The 25,025-nt window shown below is 40.3% G+C and overlaps 1 protein-coding gene and 1 long non-coding RNA gene across 2 annotated transcripts in view; one reads left to right on the top strand and one right to left on the bottom strand.

The window, feature by feature from the left end:
- The window catches only part of DTNBP1 (dystrobrevin binding protein 1), a 42,427-nt gene extending 21,263 nt beyond the window's left edge, over positions 1-21,164 (bottom strand). Inside the window, exons 1-7 of the mRNA XM_035124714.3 lie at positions 21,092-21,164; positions 18,695-18,745; positions 18,348-18,398; positions 17,206-17,266; positions 15,079-15,211; positions 11,522-11,654; positions 7,863-7,885 (exon numbers count right to left, since the gene is read on the bottom strand). Of these exons, the coding sequence (XP_034980605.1) occupies positions 7,863-7,885; positions 11,522-11,654; positions 15,079-15,211; positions 17,206-17,266; positions 18,348-18,398; positions 18,695-18,745; positions 21,092-21,147 (508 nt within the window). The 5' untranslated portion in view covers positions 21,148-21,164. The remainder of the gene's footprint in view (positions 1-7,862; positions 7,886-11,521; positions 11,655-15,078; positions 15,212-17,205; positions 17,267-18,347; positions 18,399-18,694; positions 18,746-21,091) is intronic.
- A 156-nt stretch (positions 21,165-21,320) lies between these two features.
- LOC148684782 (uncharacterized) lies at positions 21,321-24,743 on the top strand. Its single transcript, XR_015951394.1, has 2 exons — positions 21,321-21,446; positions 24,517-24,743. It is a non-coding gene; the product is annotated as an uncharacterized LOC148684782 (long non-coding RNA).
- The last annotated feature ends 282 nt before the right edge of the window (positions 24,744-25,025 follow it).

The following is a 25,025-nucleotide window of genomic DNA, read 5'->3' as shown; positions in this document are numbered from 1 at the left end:
ATTAGCATAAACAACTCGAGTGGTAGAATATTGTCTGGCTAGCTCAAGTAAGTCAGCTTTTTATAAGAACATCTAAATGTATGAAGACTGATTTTCAGTATAAATATGTGCTGGAATGAAACCTTCACTGTAATATCTGTGCTGCCAATCTTTTTCAGATTATCATTGTTTTATTCACCACCATCACCACTTAGGTGCTTTTCCAATGGAGCAATTGACAACAATAAATGTATTTTGTTTCATTATGGCACAATCTTATTCTGAAAATTTGCCAGTTAAGGATCTATAAGATTCAGCAGAAGACTTGCTATATTGGTAGAATACCAGGTATGGTACTGCCGTGGCAGATTCACCCATATATCTGGCATCTTCCACCAGTATAATATCTAAAACAGAACACATGCTGTATCCTATATACATCTTCAAGTTATGGGCAATGCTTATCAACAGTGGAACTTCATATCAGCCCCAGACCAAGTGCCAAGAAATTTGTCTCATTGACCTCAATGGTGGTGGGGTGTGTGTGTTAAAATTGCTGCCTCTCTTGATAACCACCCTACCCATGTTGCCACAACAGAGTGTAACATATGGTATAAAAGTAAAGGACCCCAGTTGGTTAAGTCCAGTCAAAATCGACTATGGGGTGCGGCGCTCATTTCTGCTTTCAAGCCAAGGGAGCCATTGTTTGTCTGCAGACAGCTTTCTGGGTCATGTGACCAGCTTGATTAAACCGCTTCTGGCGCAACAGGACACTGTGACAGAAGCCAGAGCACACGGAAGCATCATTTACCTTCCCGCTGTGGTGGTACTTATCTACCATACTCACACGGGTATGCCAGGTTGGCAGGAGATAGGAAAAAGCAACGAGAGCTCACCCTATCACACAGATTCAAAATGCTAACCTTACGATCCACAAGCCCACCTGCGTCTCATAACATATGGTGCAACTCAATGCCAAACCACAGCATATCACCCCCAATATATTAACCACATGCAGGGAGACCACAACTCAAGGTAACATGCTGCTACATTTCTCTGGTTCCATGCCATACACACTTAGAGCTTGCAAGGACTAATTCTTGCAAAGGTCACTGTCTCCAAATTACTCATAGATAACAGTACATTGCTTCTCTGCCTAGAACCCTAACAGGTATTATCTTTAGAATCCAGATACAAATATCCAACACCAAACCTCACTCCAACAATAAGGGTGCCAGGATAGAGCACCCCACACAGGTAAGCAAGAGATCAGGGGCAACCATGACACAATGCAGAATTGTTCCAAATGCTTCCCTTGTCTCCCATCCCTACACCAGCCATACATGAACATTATGTCTTCCCTGAACCGCATTGCTGTTAACAGTAAAATGTACTTTCTGCATACTTTCCACATTAAGGTGAAGCACTCATCCCAGCATGCAGGTAAGCTGTTTGCAAAGGCCAAGCACTCAAATTCAACTACTGCTATTGAACCCCATTATCCCTAATGCATTGCAAGATCACACTCAGACTTCCACTGCAACCCCCAAGGATGAAAAAGGGATGTGTACTCGGTTACTGCAGGAGGAACACATGAGCACTTGGGTAGTACCACTCTCCCTTGTCTCCTTCTGCCTTTCTACCTATTCTTCATCCAGATAATCCAGCTGCTGCCTACTACTCATCACTCTTGGTCTCCTTAGGCTGACTGTTCTGCAGCTACCACTGTAAGCTCCATGGCAGACAGTTTTGCAACAAGTGAAGATACTCCTAACATGAAGCAGGTATGGCTGGTCCAAAGCACAGGACAAGCACCCTGTTGGAGTGGCATCTTGCCAATCCCAAATGTTTGCCTTTCCCTTGCAGGATTTACTGAGTTCTACCCAACCCCAGATGCTGATCAATCAGTGCTATAACTGCCATATGTGCTGTTTCCTTATTCCCAGAGATTGATAGATAAGGATTGCTTTCCCACATTCTAGCATGATCTGGCTTCAGCTGGCCTCAGGATGGAAATCACAGAGGCTGAGAGCTTGAACGGTTTAGAACAGACATCCCCAAACTGTGGCCCTCCAGATGTTTTGGACTACAATTCCCATCTTCCCCGACCACTGGTCCTGTTAGCTAGGGATTATGGGAGTTGTATGCCAAAACATCTGGAGGGCCACAGTTTGGGGATGCCTGGTTTAGAAGGATAGCCCTTCACCCCTGTTCAATCAAGGATCCTTTACCATGAGTTTAGCATGCCTCTTGGGGTGTACAGCAGGGACTGAAAATAAAAGCAGACAGTGAGCCCTGCACAGTGCTATCCAGCAGAAACAACCTATCAGGCAAAATAGCAGGATATCTAATAGATTGATCACATAGGTTGCCAGGAGTGAGGCAAACAAAAAAGACTGTTGGCCCATACACGGGCTGAGTTACTGGCACCATGCAGCACTCTTCTGATTAGCTCAGGTGTGCCTGATATGGGGTTATACTCTGATTGAAACCTGGGTCCCTTGCATGTAAAATGTGAGCTGTTTCACCCAGCTAGGATTCCTTCTGCATTCCTGGCATCTATGCAGGTGTTGAGGTTAGCAGAAGAGAAGACAAATGACTCATTATGTGCTTGATTGTTGTCAGCTGTTATAGTATATGGTTTCAGGCACTGCTCCATGGTGTTTGCAGCATTACTCCATGTCCTGAAATCACATTCTCTTTTGCCTGACATGACTTTAACCAGGCATACAAAAGGTAGGGGGGGCTACATTTACCCTTTTTTCTGGTGGACCTGAAACTGCCATGTCCTGCTTCCCAGTCCAGTGAGCCCCTGGAGGTTGATGCTGTCAATGCCTTTTGCTGTATGTACTAACCCCTGGGCTGTGGGGCAAGAGTCTTTGTGTCACCAGATGATATTGAACCTTTGTGCCAGCAGGGCTGCATATACTCTCTGCCCATATAGCTATGATGGTAACATACTGTGCAGGCTTTCCTTCTTCCATTGAGACTGAATGTTGTGCACATACAGTACGAAACAAAGGGATTTGAACCCCTGTCTTGCAGGTATGCCTACAGACTGGAAGAAGCAGGGTCATTGCACGATGAGCCTAGAGCTGATGGGGATGCAACTGGGCTTGTGCTCCTCTCATGCATTAATTCTCAATGTCTGTACAGGTAGGCCAGCTCACAACAGAATGACCATGTGAAGCTCTACCTTGGGCCTCCAAAATAAACCCTAGACAGAGGAAGCCTGTGGGCATTGTCACTGGCACAGTTTCCCCATGGTAGTGTGATGGGGGCAGTAATCTAACAATATCTGGGAACTCAGTAATGGAAAAGGCTCTTTTAGACTTCAGAGAAGCTTCAGTGTTGGCTTAACTAAAACACACACACACACACACACACACACATGCTAACACAAAACATGCTAACTTGTATCACAGGACAAAACAAAGCAACGAAAAGACACCGCAAGAAGAGTGAAGACTGTAAAGAATAACACACAAAATTCTGAGTGCCAACTCGCAGAAATGTGAGGTTATGCCTTTAAAAAAAAAAGCAAGAACTGTGAAATGGAATTCTCACTTTGGATAATAATTTCTGCCATTATTATATCATTTATTTATTTTTAATAGTGGAAATAAAGTAAAGCAATAACATTTTTTTATAACACTAATCTGAAAACATTGCCCAACTACATGAAAACACTAGGATCTATACCAAGCATATATATATTATACCAAGCAAATAGTTTAATCATGCATAGACTATGTATTTGAAACATTAAAAAAATCAAAATTGCATCTTTTATGTGACATTTTAGTAAAAAAAAATGGAAGTGATTTTGATTGTTTCATTCTTCACATATGTGGGGAAATGCTCTTTTAAAAACAAGACTTTGCAATGACTGCTTTAAAAGCGAAAAGGGACACATCAGAAACCAACCTCTCATTTATACACTTCTAGCAGAAAAAAAATGTTCTGGATTGGTATACCACTCTTATACCACTCTTATTCTCCAATCTACCAAATATGAAACCACCTGCTTCATGTTAAAACATGCTTGTTCTAAAGGATGCCAGCAGTCAATATTACAGAAATGATTCAACAGAAATGGATTCCTGACTACTGTTCTCTAATATCGTATTTAATTTTAATGATTTCTTTTTTAAAGAAAGAAGTGTGTACCCGGCAAATTTTATCCAAGGCCTGGCAATGTACATTTCTATGAACTCTTACATAATTACAGACCTAGATCATCATCAGCTTAGATTCATGCCTGCAAAATTTCATTTTATAATCAGGGCAAAGGAATAACAATGCCTGCTATAAATATGCAGGAATATTTTTTTTCATTTACTCTTCTTAGCTACACAAATAAGATCTCTAGCTATTCCACTATAAGAATACACAGTACAAGTTAAGCAAAACAAAAGCTCAAAAAATAGCTTGCAAATTACTTTAACTGGCATTTTAATACAATAAGAGCTTTAAAGATGAAAACCATTAATAAACTTTCACCTACAAGAATTCTTCCGATTATTCTCAGTGGTTCCTGGAGAAGACATGGCAGAGAGAAACAGGCAAGTAAACAGAAGCACAGTGCTGATCAAGTGAAACCTCTAATTACTAAGCAGCTCCAGTGATGTACATCTTTCCCGTCGTAAAAGAATGATACTACACATCCATTCTCCCACTCGAGAACTACACAGGACAGACCACATCAATTGGTCATTCACATAAAATTGAAACAAACAAGGACAAATCCTTCCACTGTTGTTCCATAAGCTGAACATAAGCTGTCAGGAGATGTGGTATTCCAGAATGCATGCCTATATCTGGGAGCTACCACAATCCGTTTGAAAAAGGGGTGGAAAGTGGTCATAAGGAATACACTAAGAGCTAATACTTGATTGTCTAACAAAATGCAATACATTATTCAATTAAGCCACTGATGAACAGATTTCAGGTTTGAATAGCAACAGTTTATTTGGCTTTCCCCTCCCAAAATTACCAATTATGGTTGTGTTTAATAACCCTTCAGGACAGATTATGAACTAGTCTTGCTAGAAATGCATTTTCCTCCTTTTGCATGTGTGTGGTGTGTGCACACACGTGCATATATATACACACAGTGAGTCTGAACTTGAAAACACAGTGCTAATGTGCGATACATACATCAACGAATTATTCAATCACAGCTTATTACGATTTACTCTGCTTGTTAAGCCAAATACTCATTAGCATTCCTGTGCCTGATAATCTCAGCAATGTGAGTTTTCACAATTTAGAAATGCTTTCTCGAGCAAAAAACAAAAAACTTGATTTAAATGCAAGCATACAGTTAAACCTTTTTGTGCACAGTGGGAGAAAAAGGGGGGTGCACACTCCAGGAAGCATCAAGGTCCAAAGCTCTTTAGAACTTTGATGCCATCACTAACACCTTGAAATCAAACAGAAAACATACCAGGTCCTAGGACAGATAATTAAACAGTCAGCCTAGGAGCACTTAGGAAAGGATGCTGTGATTACTAAGAGCAAGCATGGGTTTACAAAAAAGAAAAAGAAAAGGTCATTCCACACTAATCTTATTTCTTTTTTGTTTGGATGGAGTTACTTGCTTGGTGGATTAGGAGAATGCTGTGGAGGTATAGCATATTGATTTCAAGTAAGGCTTTCAACAAAGTCCCCCTAGATATTCTTTTGTAGGAGCTGGTAAAATGTGGGCTAGAGTAGACAATGTTACTGCTAGGTGGATTTGTAGCTGGTTGACTGAGATTCTCTGTCATCCTGGAAAAAAGGGGACAAGTGAGGTGCTGCAGGGTTCTGACCTGTGCCCAGTGTTGTTACAACATCTTTAGCAATGACTCAGAGGAATAGAGGAAATTTGCAGATGGCACCAAACTGTGAGGGGTTGTTGAGAGAATCTTTATTGCGGTCCAAAGACCCATAGAGTAATTTCAGAACAAAATACAGTTAAGACAGCCAACCACACAAGAAAGAGAAACTGAGGTGGTCATTTTGTTTTGTCTTAAGCATGATAATCTTTGTATCTGATGATAATCTTGGTATCTGATGAAGTGTGCATGCACACGAAAGCTCATACCAAAATAAAAACTTAGGTGGTCTTTAAGGTGCTACTGAAGGAATTTTTTATTTTGTTTCGACTCAGACCAACACGGCTACCTACCTGTAACTAGAACTTTGTTTCTTATAACTTCCGAAAGAAACTTTGCCACAGCCAGTGTAATATAATTAGACCTGTCATCCAAAAGATATTTAATATGGGAGGCTTCAGACTTTCCCAAATTTGCCAGTAGGTGTTTAATCAGTTGGTCCCTTGCTTGATCGTACTGCCCACAATGCAGTAAGATATGTTTCATACAATCGACGTCCTCAGAACATAAACAAAGCCTGTTCTGATAAGGGATGCCTCTCAGTCTACCATTTAGCACTTCCAATGGAAATACATTTAGTCTGGCTTTGGTAAATAAACGCCTATAGGTTGGTACAGACAGGTTCCTAAGATATGAGGGTTTCTGAAAGGCATACCCATATTGGATTCCTGAGGGGTAGCTAATGCCTCAGAAATAGAATCAGAATTCAATGTGATCTTAACAAATTAAAGAACTGGACTCAAACTAACAAAATGAATTTCAATACACAGTCCTGGGATCCTCCAGCACTAACTCCGAGACTACCTTGGTCAGGAGGGAATTCTAGGCAGCAGGATGGATGGTACTGCAACAGTATCCCTATTATCTCTTTATAGTTTAATGTGAGGTACAGACCCACATAACCCTTAGCAGAATGGATGTGTCTCCTCACAAGAAAGAGACTCACTGTGGATTCCTGTGAAACACACCCTGGCTAACACTCCAATCTGTTTTGAGGCTTAATTGGGTACCCAGGTATACAGAGCAGAGTTGGATCAATTCTATCCAGCCTGTCCATCCAGTTCTCAATAATACATGTCAGGTCAGCCCCCAATGGACTGACCTGACATTTAGCTGCAGTACTAGATCAGAGGGCAGGTTGAATATATAAGCACTCTAAATTCTATGCAACAGAAGACAGCCATGATATATGCCACTGACTTTCAAAACTCAAACCTAGAAGATTATATTTAAAACATAGTTTATATTTTTCACTCTATAATGCAAGTATTAACAATAGCACAGAATTATATTTACTTACTCTTTGGCCATCTACTAATACAGCCTGAGTTTAAAGCTGTCATGACAAACAAGACATTTTCAATACCAAGCTAAAACAATGTGGCATTTTACATAATGTGCCACTTGTTATCTGTTGAAGTTAATTGACTGTGTTATGCAATAATAAAATCACTCACTTAGCTAAGCAAAATCACACATTTAGCAATTGCTAGCAATTTTTAAAATGGCAGGTTAATATTTTGTGCCTCACACATTTTGTCTCAACAAGTTGTGCATCATAAGTGCCCACAACAGCAGGAAAAACATCGCCACACTATTGACTAGCAGTCATCCACCACAGGCACAATGCCCACATGCAACATGTGCTTAACAGCATTCAACACCTCAGGCCAGTTGGGGAGGATGAAAAGTCTGTACACACCTCCTATATCTCTTTCCAGCCTCCCCTTTTCACTCAGTCAAGGAGTTCAAACTGCAGGCTCACTGTTTATTAACTTTACAACCAGCATATCAACACAACAGAGTATTACTTATTTACTTCAACAAGAAACATATATAGCCAGGAAGACAGAGTAAGACACTTGTTTGCATTATGGTAGCTAAAGCTGATCTGCAGAACTGGTCTGCCAGAAGTTAAGCAGAAACAAAAGTGAAATAGATATTATTTGTTTCATTTGATTTAGTAAAAGTTGTCCTAAGGGGTGGGGGGAGGATTTGAATTACCTTTGAAGATCTCAAGTTCTTTCCTGTAAAAGGGGGGAGGAAAATAAAACAAAATGCATGATCACAAGTTTAGCTGCACAAAAGGTTTTGTCAGCAACAGGAAAAGAATGTAAGGTTGTGTGATTTTTATAAGTATGTAAGTATCTGAAGAAGTGTGCCTGCACACGAAAGCTCATACCTATGACAAACTTAGTTGGTCTCTAAGGTGCTACTGGAAGGATTTTTTTTATTTTAAGTATGTAAGACTACTTCTCACAATCAGGGTGTGTGCAACAGCATTATTACACACAATAAATTCATCTCAAGTCAATCAACACTTGATATATTTTATTCCCACTGACTGCAAAAACAACTTTGAATGAACAGTATAATCAATTAATCTGTGCAAGAATTTAAAAGCAAGTCATTTGAAATAGTGTATGTTTATCAAGTTCTAAAAAGTGCTTTCAATTATTGGTATTACAGTGGTACCTCGACTTACGAAGGCGATCCGTTCCGGGGCGCTCTTCGTAAGTCGAATCCTTCGTAAGTCGAAGCATCCATTTTGTGCATGCGCAAAGCACGATTTTGCGCTTTGCGCATGCGCAGACCACGCTTACCGCTTCTGCGCATAACACACACGCGCAAAAATACTTCCGGGTTTGCAGACTTCGGAAGTCGAAACCTTTGGAAGTCGAGGCATTCGTAAGTTGAGGTACCACTGTATTAATTCAGAGACAACAGAAGTCATATATCCAATCATATTAATAAAATAAGTATAAACACTACTCTAAATGAACTTCAGAGTTGAAGCACTTAGTATAATTCTACATTTTAGCATTTATTATATGTAGAAAATTGTATGCATGATAAAACTGTAACAGAAATTGCTTGGGGGAAAGATGAAGTTCTATAATATAAAGAATGGTCAAATACACAGTATCTTGGCGTCAAATGTACCTGGATGGCTACATTCAGAGAGATGGAGAAGCAATAGTCTATAAGGGTGCTGATTTCTACAAACATCCACCAAAGAAATGCTTTTTCTCAAACCAAGATCAACATTAGCAATGCTTAATCAAGCACAGTGGCACAGTGCTCATTTCTACATAATAAAGTAAACCTTTTCCAGTGCACCCTTTCTGATTAACTGTAAATAATTCCAGCCTGCTTCAAGTCAATATATAACATACATTCTTTGACGGAAGTAATCTGAGGAGCACCCATTCTTTCAAGAGAAATCTCAGAGGAGTTACTGGCAATTAGATTATAAAACAAAACAAAACAAGGCTGTGTCTTTCAACAAGCTGGAATTCCTATATTTAGTGCAAAACTGAAAACAAGCATATATTGACTGCAGCAATGTCAAATCATGAAAGTTGCCAATAGGCACAGCTGACATTAGCGAATGTCATCTTCAAGGGAACAGTAGTTTTTTTAAGCAAGGAAAAAAGGTTCAAGTCAGAAATGAATATTGAAATGAATTTAGCTATGTGATATATTTAAATTCTTTTATTTCACAGTTAATATAACAGGACAGAGGAATAATGATAGGTGGTTTGGATTTAGGGGGACTCAGGTTCTAAACCCTGATTATTCATAAAGGTGATGCAGTAAGTATCTCTCAACCTAATCATAGCATTCTGGTGAAGGTTGGATGAAAGTCCAATATAAATCACTCTTAGGCTGAAAATGAGGCCCCTTGAACTCCTGTGGCTTCAAGGACACTTACTTTCTCCTTGCCTTGACCACTTCAGGTAAGGATAGCTTCTCTCCTTTGGCTCAGCCACCCTAAACTGGTGCTGCTACCTTTCAATTTCTTTAAATAACATACATTCTCCTGAGTAGAGGGATGGGCTCTCCTCATGCCCACAGCCTGCTGATTAATGAGGACAAATTTTAATCAGTTATGCCACCTTAAATTTATTATGGCATAACCTTATATCAGTTTCCTAGTGTGGACTTTATAGGGAAACTGTGGTTTAACAAACCATGAGGTTTTCTTGCAGAGGGTGCATGAGGAGGTGGTAGCCTGTGAATTTATCCCTGCTAGAAGGGGAAACTAGAGTTTGTTGAGTTGAAAATGTTACATCTGAACTGGGTAGGTGGGTCACCTTAGAAAAAAAAAAGCCTCATTTGACTGGTATCTGAATAGGTGCTGCAATGTGGGATAGAAAGCAACTACATCTTCCTCTGTTATAATACAAGCATCTCAAGAAACATTCTAAAAGGGAAGATTTGTGTATACAGTACTATATTCTCTCTTAAATGGCAGTTGTTAATAACATTCTGACAATAATGTATCCCATTAATTGAGTTCTCTCTCAAATTATTAGAACAGAAATTGGTTGGTAAGCCAACAGTCATTGACAATAAAAGGCCTTCCTTGTTCTGTACAGTTTAAGAACAGCCCTGTTTACAAACTATTTGGTTTACGAACTCCACAAAACCGGAAGTAGTATCCCTGTTTGCAAACTTTACCTCGGTCTAAGAAGGGAATCTGAACAGTGGAAGGGCACGGGTGGTGGGAGGCCTCATTAGGGAAAGTGTGCCTCGGTTTAAGAACGGTTTCAGTTTAAGAACGGACTTCCAGAACGGATTAAGTTTGTAAACCGAGGTACCACTGTATAAGTAATTTTTCACTCCGTTATCCTTCAATTTTGTTCATCTGGTTGCATCTTGAGATTTTTTCTCCAAAAGAGTTCACCATCTTACTTGGTGTAAATTTAATGCATAATTCCAGCTCTTTTTCTTCAAGGATATAAGCCCTACAATGCAGATCACCTCACTAATGTGTCTCCAGAGTATGTCAAAATATGTCCTTTAAAAATCAAATAGCTTGGCTGCAATTCTAAATCCAACTGGCCTGCTAATTAAATCAAACCAGACTAAGTCATGATCACTTGATCCAAGTTTATTCCCAACACCATTTATCTTATCCTCACTATATGTCAGCAGCAAACCAGACACTACCTTTTCTCCCAAGAGGTGAGTGACAACTTGATGAACCAATTTATCATTTTGCTCACCCAGAAATAGCTGGTCCCTGCCATTGCTAGAAGCATTTATTTTTTCATCTGTACCAAAGAAATGGAGTCCACAATTACTATGTAATGCCCTTTACTATGAATCAGAGCAATGTTGACAGACGATGACTAATAAGGCAGATCAAGTCATGGCAATTAGAAGACTGAATACCCAAAGTGAAACTTTTTCTACCACATATTCAGCACAATCTTAAGCAGGCACCCCCAAACTTCGGCCCTCCAGATGTTTTGGACTACAATTCCCATCATCCCTGACCACTGGTCCTGTTAGCTAGGGGTAATGGGAGTTGTAGGCCAAAACATCTGGAGGGCTGCAGTTTGGGGATGCCTGATCTTAAGCATGCTTACTCCATTCCACATTCAATGGGGCATAAGACTACAACTTTTTCTACCACATATTCAGCACAATCTTAAGCATGCTTACTCCATTCCACATTCAATAGGGCATAAGACTACAACCTGAATCTGAAACCCAACTACAGGAAGATAATTCCTTTTCATGAAGAATTCTGGGACCTCAAGTTTCCATTCTCAGACAAGATGATATTTAAGATGAACATATATTTGCACAGAAAGAAGGAATTCACAGTCAATAATATCAAAAATAAATATTTAAAATCATAATAAACTCACCGTTTAGTCTTTTTGTAATTTTCAAGCTGTAGTACTTGCATATGCTTGTATCTTTCCAATTCACACTGTCCACAGAGGTCTTCAAGATAAAGTAAATGATTTTCCATTTCCTTAAAATTTGCTTCCAGTTGGACTAGGATAACAAGATATTCAAATATCAAAATAGGCAAACCATTAGGAACATAATTTGTGGCGATTTTAATTTTTTTTTGCTTATCTTGGAAAACAAGCGATGTCTCAAAACTAATTGCACTGATTGGGGATATGGCCAATGAGGAAAGAAGATTCTTCTTCCTTCCTTTTCCCTTCCCACCAACACTCTGCCTCGATACTGGCCAGGCTTCACTGAACAATCGCTACATGAAAGAAGATCCATGTAGAAAAATCTAGTGTCTTTATTCCATAAACATCCTAAGCTGCAACATCCTTTGGAGCACACACATCAGTAGCCACCCATTACAGGGAGCAATCCCTTTCCACTCCACAACACTGATCAAGATGGTGTATGGAGAAAGAAGCAACACCATCTGTGTCACACACACACCAACAGCAATAAACAAAATTTACTGCTCTGTTATTGCCTGTGCTACTCTTGTGGTTGTGGAATATGGCGAGTGGTCATAGGCTATTTACAGCATGTTACAATTGCATGGTCTATGATGATCATCAATGTTCTTACCAAAAATTCACGACTCCTGATTATTGCATTGTTTTACTTGCGCAACTGTTAAACATTATATCTATGTTAATTGTACAATATATTTTTGTCTATTTTAGGAACCGAGGAATCATTTAAACCCCACATTCTGTTTGAGTAGGTTTTTGTACTTACAATGTAGGGTATTTGATTATTTACATTAAACTATACCGTTCAACGGGAAACAAGCAGTCTTTTTTTTTTTTTTGCATTTCAAATCATTACAAATTATATCGACACCAACAGAGGAAGACGGGGAAAAGAAGAATAAGAAACCTATTATGAATTATAAGCTGTTATAAATCAAGAAATCATATAAAATGGTAAATCATATACATTTAACATATTATAAAAATATAAAAGTAAACTTCAACGAATTAATGACCAACAAAGGAAACTTAAAGAAAAACATAGATAAAAAGAATAAGATTAAAAGGTAACTAAAAGAAGAAAAATAAAGAGTTATATAATATATATATGTGTGTGTGTGTGTGTGTGTGTGTGTGTGTGTGTGTGTATATATATAGTTTACAATTTTCTAACCCCCACCATCCCACCCTCCACCCACCACACGTGAAAGTTGTGCTTCCAGCCATCTTTGTTCTGCGCCTTTTGTGTTTTTTTTTTCAGTCATCTGTATACCTGAAACATTATTATTTATCTCTTAATAGGTCTTTCGTGCCTGAGTCATCAAATGGCTTCTGCAAATGAGGGTTTTTCCATCATTGTCATTATATAATTTCTGTATTTCTCCCAATCTTTATTTCTGGTTTCCTCATTAATTCCTTTAATTTCAGCATATTTCGTTGCTGAATTGTAATATGTTAGCAATTTTTTCTGCCAGTCATCTTTGGTTGGTACCTTATTACTTTTCCAATTTAAACCAATCAAATTTCTGGCTGCTGTTGTAGCATATATTACGATGCTTCTATCTTTGGGCCGAATTTCATCATGTAGTATACCCAGGAGGAATAATTCTGGGTTCTTTTTAAATGAGTACTTAAGAATTTTTTTTCATTTCTCTATAAATCATATCCCAGTAGGGCTTTATTTCATTACACCTCCACCATATATGGATGTAACTACCTATTTCTGTTTGACATCGCCAGCACTTCTCATCAGCTCCTTTATACATTTTGGATAATTTTTGTGGTGTTAGGTGCCATCTATGTTGCATTTTAATTAAGTTTTCTTTTAAATCGTAGCTTGGCGTGTAATTTATATCCCTGTTCCATAATTTCTCCCAGCTGTCTACCGTGATTGCCTTTCCCAAATCTTGTCCCCAACGGATCATTGAAGTTTTGGTTAATTCTTCTTTTGTTTGAGACAAGCAGTCTCAATAAGGGCAGGATCTTCTAAACTTGCATGCTCCACATATGCTGTGACACCAACTTACACCCCAACATGGTTAGGCTGAAAAAACCCACTTCAATAGGTTTCAATGAAATGAAACCAGTTGGTTAGGTTGTTTTTAATCTTAGTTGCTGGGGGGAGGACACAATATTCATGGATAGTGCAGCTTGTTGGGGGGGGGGGTTTAACTCTACAAATTGCAGCTGCAATCCCCATTAATATCACCCAAAGCAATTAGGCATAAAGCTAAAATGATTTTTCCTAAGCCCAATTATTTTTGGACGGGGTGAATAGAAGCTGGCTTTTATGTGATATGTGCTGATGATTCACACTGTATGCATATACCGGTAATATATGCATCGGTGGGGGGGGGGTACATGCAATATGAATTTTGGCCATGCTAACTCTTGTTTTGGCCCCACCCACCACTGTCATCCAATCCCAGATGATTGGCCAAGAGGGAATGTGGTCCTCAATGCTCCCCTCTTCCTCAATCCAGATAGTGATTTCTGGAAAAGTAGCAATTGAGCACCCCCTAGTGGAGACTTTAGAAAACTACAGACAGTTTACATGACCAGGAGTCCCTATTTTCTTACTACAGTACCTACAAAGAACTTTACAAAAGCCAAGCATTTGCCAATTTACTTTTACTTTTTTTCAATTATGCTTTAGAGAGCTTTCCAAATAGCAGAATAACAACTTCTCAAATACTAAAATAATGGCACCAGAGAAGATATCTTATATGATAAAAATTAACAAATGTATATCAATTAACCCCAAGAAGGTAGCAGAAACTTGGAATCAGTGTCTTCAGGAAATACTGAATGAGAGGAAGAGTAACAGATTGAAGCTTAATCCAGACAACATAGACATGCTGTTAGTTGGGTATCTATCTGATTTGGATGGAGATATATAACCTGCTCCAGATGGGGCTGCACACTTCCTGAAGAATGAAGTACACAGCTTGATGCAGGAGAAGTGGTTCTCCTGTGTCCAATTTTAACAATAGATGTCTACGTGGCATTTGCAGCCAAGACTAGCTCTCTACATTAGACTTCCCTTAAAGACAGTTTAGAAACTGAAATAGGGTGACCACATATTTGAATCTAACACTGGTTATCAATTTGTGTCTGGACTCAATTGAAGAAGCTCATGCTCTGGGACGCGACTATTTAAAGAAACACCTTTGCCCACATGCATACATGAGATTAAATATAATCTTCCAAGCCTTGTTCTTTTATCTCTCTGGGTACCAGAGACAGGACCTTTCTGCAGCAACACCTCAAATATGGAACTCTCTCCCTAGGGAAATCTGGCAATCCTCCTCCTTCTGTGCCTTGAAACATTCCTTAAAAGCATTATTATTATCATACCTTTAATATAACATTATTAAATTTTTAACTGTGATGTTTTAACATTTGTATATTCATAATTTTCAAGCTGCTTAGGGGAAAGCTTCCTAAAAGGTGGGACAAATCCTTAAATAAAGCAGCACACACACACTTACTCAAGCTGGTGGTTGTAGATTCTAAATCTGCTAAAAAACCTGGAATTTGCTGGAGCTGTTCCTGAAGGTCTAGGAGACTGCTTCTCTTCTTCTCCCAGTGAGCAGAAAGCATCACAACTTCACTATCCACCAGCTGCAATGTTTAAAGCCAAGAATAAAACTAACATTCAATTTATTTTAACTCTCCAAACCTCTGATAAGGCTCACGAGTCAGCTGCCAAAGCCTTAAATAGCTACACATTTCAATTCACAATATTTTCAGTGCAAAATACAGAGATTTCAAATAAAACAAAAATACTATTCAAAGTTATGCTAATGCACCATACTAAATATTTTTCCAAGTTTGCAAATGTATTATTCAATACATACACCTGGCCATGGTCTCTCCAAAAGTGAATGGATGTCTTTTTACTTTGAAATGCGAATTCTGATTATGATCAACTCTCAATTTAACATTAATTTTAACACTTTGTATTATGTACTCCAATATCTCAAGTCTATTCAGTCAACTCTTTATTATTACAGGGATGGGGAACCTTTTTCAGCCCGAGGCCACATTTGCTCGCAGGCAACCTTCACAGTGGTAGGTGAGGCAGAGCCACAAATGTGTCTCTTATTCTACAGAATACTACACTCCATCCATGCAAGAGTTAAAGTCTCTACATTCTCTCTCTGCTCGCTCTCTCTCTCTCTCTCTCTCTCTCTCTCTCTCTCTCTCTTCTTTGCCTTCCATTCTAGCAAGCAAGAGTCATTATCACAGTACAAGATGCATTCCAGCCAGGCAAAAGCACTTAAGGAGATGCAAAGCAGGGCCAGTGAGATACATGACCCACGGGAAGGGGGTGTGAATGTGGGGGGGGGGGCGCTTCAAGAGCCACATTTGGCGCCTAGGCCTGAGGTGCCCATTAACATATTCATGTTTTTCCTTTTAACAAGGCAAACCTTTGCAGCTGTACAAGTTGAGAGACAACTATTTTTAAAAAAAAATATTGGAACAATAGTTTTTAACTGAGTATACAATTGTAAATTCAGATATCATATCAAAGTTTATGCCAATTCAGCAATTATTTCTGCTACACATTTTAAAGTTTATAAAACCTTCTGCTGAAATTTCAGTTAGATATTGGGCATTCTGTAAGTATCAAAGGCATGTCACAGCTTAGAAAGCCAGCAAATCATGAACATAGAATTCCTTGAAGTTGTCATCAATACTAAGTTATGTTTAATTCTATAATATATTTTGACATTTGAAGCCTAATATATTTAGCAGGAATATGCCAAAGAAAAGTATATTTATGTACAATTTATATGTTTTACTTACAATATATAATGAAGCACAACTACCGTAGGTTCTATTTGCAAGTAATTAGATTGATCTGAGTTCTGATTTGATGACATGTGGCTATATTCTTATTGCTCTTAAACCAGTTCAAGAAGCAAATGTATATGAAAAATTTTAATTTTGTTGGTGAACATCTTGAGTTTTGTAAAGGTTTTTAATTATTACCGGTACATTAGAATCCTACCCTTCCTCCAAAGCTCCCTATTAGTATTAGTTATATGAATTTAGAAGCATGCTGAAGATTTACAGCTATGTAGCCCACATGCTCCCCAGGAATACAGACATTTCAATTTGCAGCAACCTGTACAACCCCATTATTCTGTGAGTAGCATGGCACTTCAATTTCCCTGCCATGTATATTTGTGTGAACATAGCCAAGCACTTCAATTGAACATCCATCAAAGTCAAGTGAAGTTAGAACATTTAACTCAAGTGAAGGTGTGGAACTGCTGGATGATTGCCTGCAATTAATAATGTACTGGATGTGGGGGATGAATAAACTAAGGCTCCTCTAAGGCATGCATGTTGCAAGCACATGGTTTGTCTGAGCCAGCATAGAGGTAGAGGTGGGTGGGTGATTTTCAGCTGACATGGATGGAGCTGCATTCTACATAAAATACCAGGTTCCCAGTTAAGGAATGCTGATCAACATTCAGGATTCTTTCAAACAGATGTAACATGGTGAATTCTCATTTATATGAGAGAGATGTGTACCTTCCTAAATGCAAAATACCTAAACAACAGCAAAAAAAATGTTTGTATGTTAGTTTCTGTAAATGTTTTACCTCTCCAGCTTTTGCACATTCTTTTGCTCCTCTGTGAAGAGTTGCCCAAGTATCTTCATATCTTCACAAAAGAAAATAGTGATATCATTGGACTTATACTTAAGGTTATGGCCCACAAGCTCACCTAGCTGTCCTGAACCAAAGTGCTTATTTAATGTAAGAAAATATAAATATAGCTACTAAGAAAAACTGTTTAAAATGTATTAAGTCAAACAAACTTGAACTCAAAGCACTCAGGTTTGTCAAGGCTTAGAAAGCAAGCATTTTTTTCAGAATTATGCAGAGATTAATTGCACAGTTCTATGCACATCTATTTGGTAACAAGTATTACTGAGGATTCTGCAGGACTGTAGCTTAAGATCACAATATGAAAACATGTTTATATTTTAAAACTCCCATTAGCACTGGAGCCTTACCCAGATTCACATCTCTTAAGCTCTTAGAAAACAGGTCTAAAACCTGGGCCAATAACACAACTTTTAAATGAAAGTCAAATTTCTTAAATAAGCAGTTACTCTACACCAGGCATCCCTAAACTGCGGCCCTCCAGATGTTTTGGCCTACAACTCCCATGATCCCTAGCTAACAGGACCAGTGGTCGGGGAAGATGAGAATTGTAGTCCAAAACATCTGGAGGGCCGAAGTTTGGGGATGCCTGCCCTACACAGTTAAACAAGGCTTGGAGGGGTCTGAAACTGCTGAACAATTGCCAGAAACAAACCACACATTCACAAATAAAAAATATAGAAGAATGAAAAAACCTTAAAAACAAGAATATGGTTTCCCTATCTTCATCTTAGCCATGCTTAACCAGGCTGCACTACCAATAGTGTTTGTGCTCAAGCCCCACTGAATTCAATGGGACTTATATTTTTAGAAATACATACAAAGTTTTTTGTTCTACTTTAGCTCCATATAAGTAACAAAATGCTAACCATACTAAGGTATCAATAGGATACATGAAATCACTCACTTTTTTAAAGAGTTAATTGTTTTCTACTGAATATTGAAGTAAACAAGGGGAGCAAGGCAATGTGCTACCAAGATCTCTCCTTACTGACTACATCTATGCCTCCAGAAAAATAAACAAGAATTATAAACAACTGAAATTCAACAGGAGGAGTTTAAATGACAGAATTTACTTGCTCAATAAGAGTAATCCAGCAGAAAACTCTGGTGAACACTGTATAGCCCTGTAATAAAAAAAATAACAGAATGTGTTAGTTAAGTGTTGAAGTTCTACAGTACTTTTCTAATTAATATTTAGATCACAAAGCTACCTTTTTTACATTTCTATTGCAAATATTAACAATTACACAACTTATACTGGAAATTTTAAAAAGAAATAAACAGAAAACCTGCTAATGTAAGTTTCTTAATGTTATTCAGTAGAACAGACTATTTGTTATGCCATGTAAATGTCATGTAATAAACTGGATTTTGCTTATGCAATTTTCATAAAGCATAATTTAAGAATATCCAACAGCACCTCTGCTTGCTTATTTTAGCCTCTCTTGATTTGTCGCTCAAGGTCTTCAACCTAAAACACAAAGGAAAAGCAGTGAGACTCAAAATATGGTAAGGCAATTTATTGAGGTTTATTAAGTGTTTCCCGCCTCTTCTGCATTTCTCCTGCCACCTATAAACATCACTAGATATATCACTCCAGCTCCTCCCTATTTTGATACTTTTCCAGCCCCCGATTTCTCTGGTATCACCTAACTCCATGCCACTTAGTCAGCTTAAACCATGGAGCAGGGAAAGACTGTAAATAATTAAAAGTAAATAAATAAAAATGCTTAACTGACAAATCACATAACTCAGTTCTGCCCTACCTAACATAAAGCCTGTCCCCGATCCTGGCTACGCCCATGAAAGAGCGCCTGTTACATTATAAGCTTGGTGGAAATACAGTACTCATGCTAGCCATTAGTGAATCAAACATTGTAATGTACCCAGGCACGCTAATGACTCAGGCCTGGGTATACTAGCAGGTATACTCCAACTTTCCCATTATACCCAAAGTCAACAAGAACATAGCTAGATTCCACATATGAACAAGAAGAGTGGTAGCTGGTGGTGCTCACTGGTACTGTAGGGCAGAGACCAGGAGATCAGAGCCATAGTGTGTGTGGGGGGGGTGAGTCCATGGCCCCAGCTGTAATTTTGTGAGGGGGTGCAAACAGGTGCCCTCACAGCAGTCCCCTTTGAGTGAGAAGCTGAGCCTTGGCTGGACACTTGTGCCTGGCCGCAGCTCCGCTCCTGAGTCAGCCGACCCAGGGGGGAAAGCATGAGAATGGGTGGCAATGCTGCCGCCCAGCTTCCTCGGCCATGGCGCACCTTGCGCCTGGCTGCAGCAACTCTGCCACAGGGTCATATCTGACCCAGCAGCAGAGAGCAGCTCTCTTCAGCTATGAAAGGGCACGTCCAACCACAGTGGTGCCACCCACCCTCTTCGGTCAAATCACACCTTGTGTCTGGTTGCAGCAGCTCTGCCGCCAGGATAGGCCTGACCCAGTGGTGGAGAGCAGGAGGAGTGGGCGGCAGCTTCCCCAGCCCTATCCTTCCTTGGACTGTGGCGCCTGGTAGGGCACCCTCTCTGCCTCCCACAGGTGCACTCCCACACCTGCCCTGGACAGCGCGGGCATATGCTCTGCCACTGCAGGAGACCAACAGTAAGTGGAACCACAGCCAATGCCTGGCAGACCCTATTAATAATATCCCCCCCCCTTTTCTCCCTAAGGGCAACACTGAGACTGCAGATGAAGAAGCTGACAGGCAGTGCAACCCCTTGGCCTGATCAGAAGAGGGAAACAGGAGGGAGCAAGGACTGGCCTGATCAGAAGAGGGAGACAGGAGGGAGCAAGGACTGACTGAGGTTGGTGGAACAGTGCCCCATTCGCCCAAATGAACAGGGCCTCTCCTGGTAACATGGAAAACAGCCCTTATAAGAAGAGCAATTGGAAACTAGTACTGTATATTCTATCAGCCTTTTTAAAAAGCAGGCCAATAAAATCACACGAACTGGGGACTGGAAGATGGGAGGATAGGAAGCATTGCCTGCAACGTTATGAGTCCCAAACTTTTATCATTAACTTTTTAATATAATACATTTTTTAAAAAAAGAAAGGGGTCCTATTGGCTGGGCTCTTGTTCCAAAACGAGCTCACCTTACAGGTAATGTACTCTGATAGGAAAGCAATCAGTTGCAACCTAGCAAAAGCTCCAAACCGTTAAAAACACACACACAAAAAAAACGCCGCACGATCAGGTGATAAGCAGCGTGAGTGATTTTTTAAAAAAACAACACCGAATTAGCAAGTCCAAAGTTCATTTAGCAACATTGGGAAGGAAGGCGGGACATGGGAAGCGACTTTTATTCAGAACTAAAGTAGCCAAGAACTAATTGACAGCGCGTGGTTTTTGTGCAACACCCCTGGTGCTATTTGCGGCAGCGTATTAAAAAGAAGAAAACCCGACGCAGGACACGCCACTCGCCCCATCCTCACAACACGCATCTGGTGTCGGTAGTTAGCAGGCAATCCGCCCTCAAACGCCAACGCACTTCTTACACCGACACACGACGCGCATTTACTCCGAAGTAAAGCCCCAGTGAATTCAATTCCACCACGGGGCTCATTCCCAAAGTGCCGCAAAAGTCGCCCCTCCTAGGGGGCGTTTTAACCCTAACTTCCCGCAGCAAACCCTCAACGCCCCACGGCACGTCCCTCGTCAGCGGAGCCCCGAAGGGCAGCCCCTCGCGCCCCCTTACTCCGCCAGCAACCCGCCCCGCACGCGTCACGCGGGCTCTCCCTTCCCTCAGCACCTCAGGGACTTTCAGGAACTTTATCGCGGCAGCGCAGGCGCCAGGCGGCAGTTAACTCACCCCGAGGTCAAATCCTGCTGGACGCTCAGCAGCCGCTCGCGCAGGCTCTCGAACATCTTCTCCTCCCTCCCTCCCCCTCTCGGCCCGCGCAACACAACAAGCTGGAAGGAGGACTCCTCCGAGCCCCTCCACTGCGGCACCCGGGGAAGCGCGGGACGCGGCTGGGAGGGGGGAGAGGCGGGGCTTCCCGCGAAGCGGCCCAACGGCCACACAGCCCAACCGTCAACGGTTCCTCCTCCTCGCGCTGTGCCTGTCAAGAGAAGCCCCGCCCACCCGAGCCGCCCAAACCAACCGCTCGCCGGGGAGGAAAGGGAGGAAACGAAGGCCCACTCGGGTCGCAGAGAGATATACATAGGTATATATACCGGTATATAGGAAAGAAAAATAGAGAGTGAAGCGTCGCCTTGTCAGGATAGGGACTTTCCGGGTTTCCATCAGAGAAGACTCCCCCGAGACGGAAGTGAGAACTGCCCCCCTCCCCCCAATCTATGGACAAGTTTAGAATCTACAGTATGTTGCTCTGAATGGATGTATACTATATATTTTACTTTCTTTGCAATTTTTTTTCCTGGCTGTTTTATTTGATGTTTTAATGTAAACCGCTTTGAGGTTTTTTTTCTTAAAAATATAAAGTGACATATTATGAGTATTATCATTGCTGCTGCTGCTATTGTTGTTGTTGTTAATAATAATAATAATAATAATAATAATAATAATATTGCACGAGCTTTCACGAGGCCCCACTGCATAGGGTGGTTCCCTCCGATCCACCCACCAAAAAAAAAAAAAGTCGAAGAGTGAAGTTCCTGCTGTTTCAAATTCAGCTCTTGTTTGTGTGGGAAATCGTTTGCTTGTTTATGCGAATATTCCAGTCCCAATAATAGCTCTGTCTCAGCGAAGGAAGGGGGGGGGGAACCAGTGCAGAATTCAGAAGTTAAGGCTACGTGTCACTCAATACTTTTAATAGCTCTGTCGGCGAGATAGAGCGATCTCTTTTACATCACGCGCGTGGTGACGTCAGCCCGTGACTCGTTCTTACTTTAACCCGCAGCTTCTCAGTATTTATCGCAAATGAATGAACAGGCGCGCGTGAGTGAGTCGTTTTGGGCGTGCGCATAGAAAATCGCCGTCGTAAGACTGTCGCTAGGATTGGCTGAAGGATGTAAACGGTGGCAGATGCTATTAATTAGAGCCGTTTGATGGGGAGGCGTTATACTGTTTACTGGTTTTGTTTTTATGTCTAGCCCAGGCTTCCTCAACCTCTGCCCTCCAGATGTTTTGAGACTACAGTTCCCATCATCCCTGACCACTGGTCCTGCTGGCTAGGGATCATGGGAGTTGTAGGCCAAAAACATCTGGAGGGCCGAGGTTGGGGAAGCCTGGTCCTAACCTAAATATTCAGTAGTATTCATCTTGTTACAGCTCTCTGATAGATTAAAACGAAATGATTAGATTAGAAAACTGCCTAGTATTAACACCTTTGGCCGCTTGCTCTCCAGGGTTTCAGGCATACGTTTCCCAGCCCCTATATCAGAGGAGAGTATCGGACTATTTTATAGAGTTTACCCTTCATCAACATGATGGGCAGGGGGGAGTGGAATATATGGGTTTGCACAAACATACAGTTTTGAAGAATATTTGGCATATAAGCACAGTATAATAATAATAATTCTATAATGCTGTTCAAAGTTTTATTTATTTCATATACTTTATCTCAGAAGTCATTAAATTACTCCTATGAAATAAATCAGTATTATCCTATATTACAGGCCAGAGGATTAGGGTGTAATCACACTGCAGCACCTTTCATTTGTGAGGCAGCATTGTGTTTTTGTTTTTTGCAAATGCAACTGCTGCTAATGTGGCACATTGGAATACAATGCTGTATCTTCTCAGTTTATAATAGCTTTCCAGAGTGTGTGCCATTGCAAAGTGCAATAAAAAGTATGTATTAGTGTCTTAAGTCACTTGTACTGCATCTTTTATCACGCAATGTGAGAAGTGCTTGAAATGCCAATTTAAAAACCAACACCTGCATGAAATGTGCACAAGCAGTTAATGCAAGTTAATGGAAAAATGATCTATCCACGAAAGGAAGAATCTGGATCCCCAGAAATCTGGTGGGAATAGGAAATAACACTTATACCCTGCCAGCAAGGGCAGGTAATGGAAAGTGATTGTGTTACCTCACAAATAATATTGTAGAGATGACAAGTGTTCAGAAAAGCAACAACCAATGTGATCAAGAGGCTAGAGCATTCTTCTATAGGAAAGTTTACAACATTTAGAGCTCTTGATTAAAAAAAAAAGCAAGTGAGGGAAAACCAGATGGTGGTTTCAACAATTATGCAAAGCCTGGAAAATGGCTAGAGAGAGAATTTTCTCCTTCTTACAATACTAGAACCCAGGGACACCCAGTTAACCTTAATTTTGGAAAATTCAGGTCAAACAATAGGAGGCACTTCTGCGCACTGCACACTACCACAAGATGCAATGATAGCCACCAACTTGGATAGCTTTAAAAAGGGGAGAGTAGACAAATAATGAATAAGGCTATTAATGGCTGGTAGTGGCAGTGGCTAATTATTTACCTATCTGATTAATTGGCAGACGAATGTCAGTGTTACAGAGTTCTGTAGATGGGACCTAATACCTGTACTGTATCTGCTTTCACAATAAAACAGGCAAGTCCCTCTGGAGAGGGATAGTAATAGCAAAAACCGCTAGAGGGCAGAGCAGAATCAGGAAAATATCTGATCTTAAGGACAACAAAGTTCCCTGTGGCTTGGAGTGGGGGGCAGCGGTCCTAGTTTTAATTACTGTAAACTGACTTTAAACTACTGTACTTGGAATTAATGTGCTTCTAAACCCTGACTTAAATTGGTAATGTTCATTGCTGATTTTCACTAATAAACACTGCAGAACACTGAGCTGGTACTGAATCATGCACTCGGGGGGGGGGGCATTATGCAATTTAAATATTTCTTCATTTGGTTTCTGCCAGCTATGAAGACTGGACTCCAAAAGCTTCTGCTTTAGCCCCTTGTGAGTTGAATATTTTTTATATCAGAGTTCACATTTTCAAGATATTGCTGCAGTGTAAAACTAGAGTAGAATCCGGTGTTTGTTTTAAATTGAGATTCTGTGACAGAATCTGTATGCACATGTTCTGCTAAATTCTGCTTATCATTGCTTGAGATTATAGATCACCTGCACTTCTCTAAACTCAGATATAAAGAAAAGGTAACAATGCTCATCTTTTGTTTTTCTTCTTTTGTATCACTCAGTTCTTTCTGCTTTTTGTGCAGTGATAATCAGTGATAGCCATTTTTCAAGTAAATCCACTGAAAATGAGTATGACTTAGATGACTGTTACCCTTATTTATTTGGCATTAACCTTGTTCTCTTGTTTTGTTGTTCTCCAGGCAATCCCTTGCAGTTTACACAGAGCATAAAGCCAGCTCTCCAAGCCTCCGCTTCCCCATGAGAACAGGGCAAATCCCTGGCTTTACTACACTGGGTTTAGACTTCCAAGAGCATGGAACACAAAACAAAGTAGCTGCATTCCTGAATTCTGAGGGTGGCAATCACACACTGACTAGCCCAGTTGTGAAACTTTAAAAAGAAAACTTTGAAAGCTTTAAAAAGCAAAGGGATGTCTAACATTTTAGTCAGGACACTTCCAGAGACCCACAGTCAGTTTAGTTCCAAAGTACCCTTCCACTTCAATGTTGAGCTCAAAAGGAGTGGGGCAGTCTTCAGGTTTCAAGCAGAAGACACAGCACTAATTGGCCAGCTCCCATGATGTCACCATTAAAGCTTCCTGCCCCAAACCCCAGAGCAGTTTTGACAAAAAATCCTTTAATGAATCCTTGGCTTATTCTAAAGAATGCTACGTGCGTATTGTTTTATGAGCTATGCTGTCTTGTTCTTT

The sequence above is a fragment of the Zootoca vivipara genome, chromosome 8 (assembly GCF_965207765.1).
Source record: "Zootoca vivipara chromosome 8, rZooViv2.hap1.1, whole genome shotgun sequence".
Taxonomy (NCBI): Eukaryota; Metazoa; Chordata; class Lepidosauria; order Squamata; family Lacertidae; genus Zootoca; species Zootoca vivipara.
This window is presented reverse-complemented; position numbering and strand designations above follow the sequence as displayed.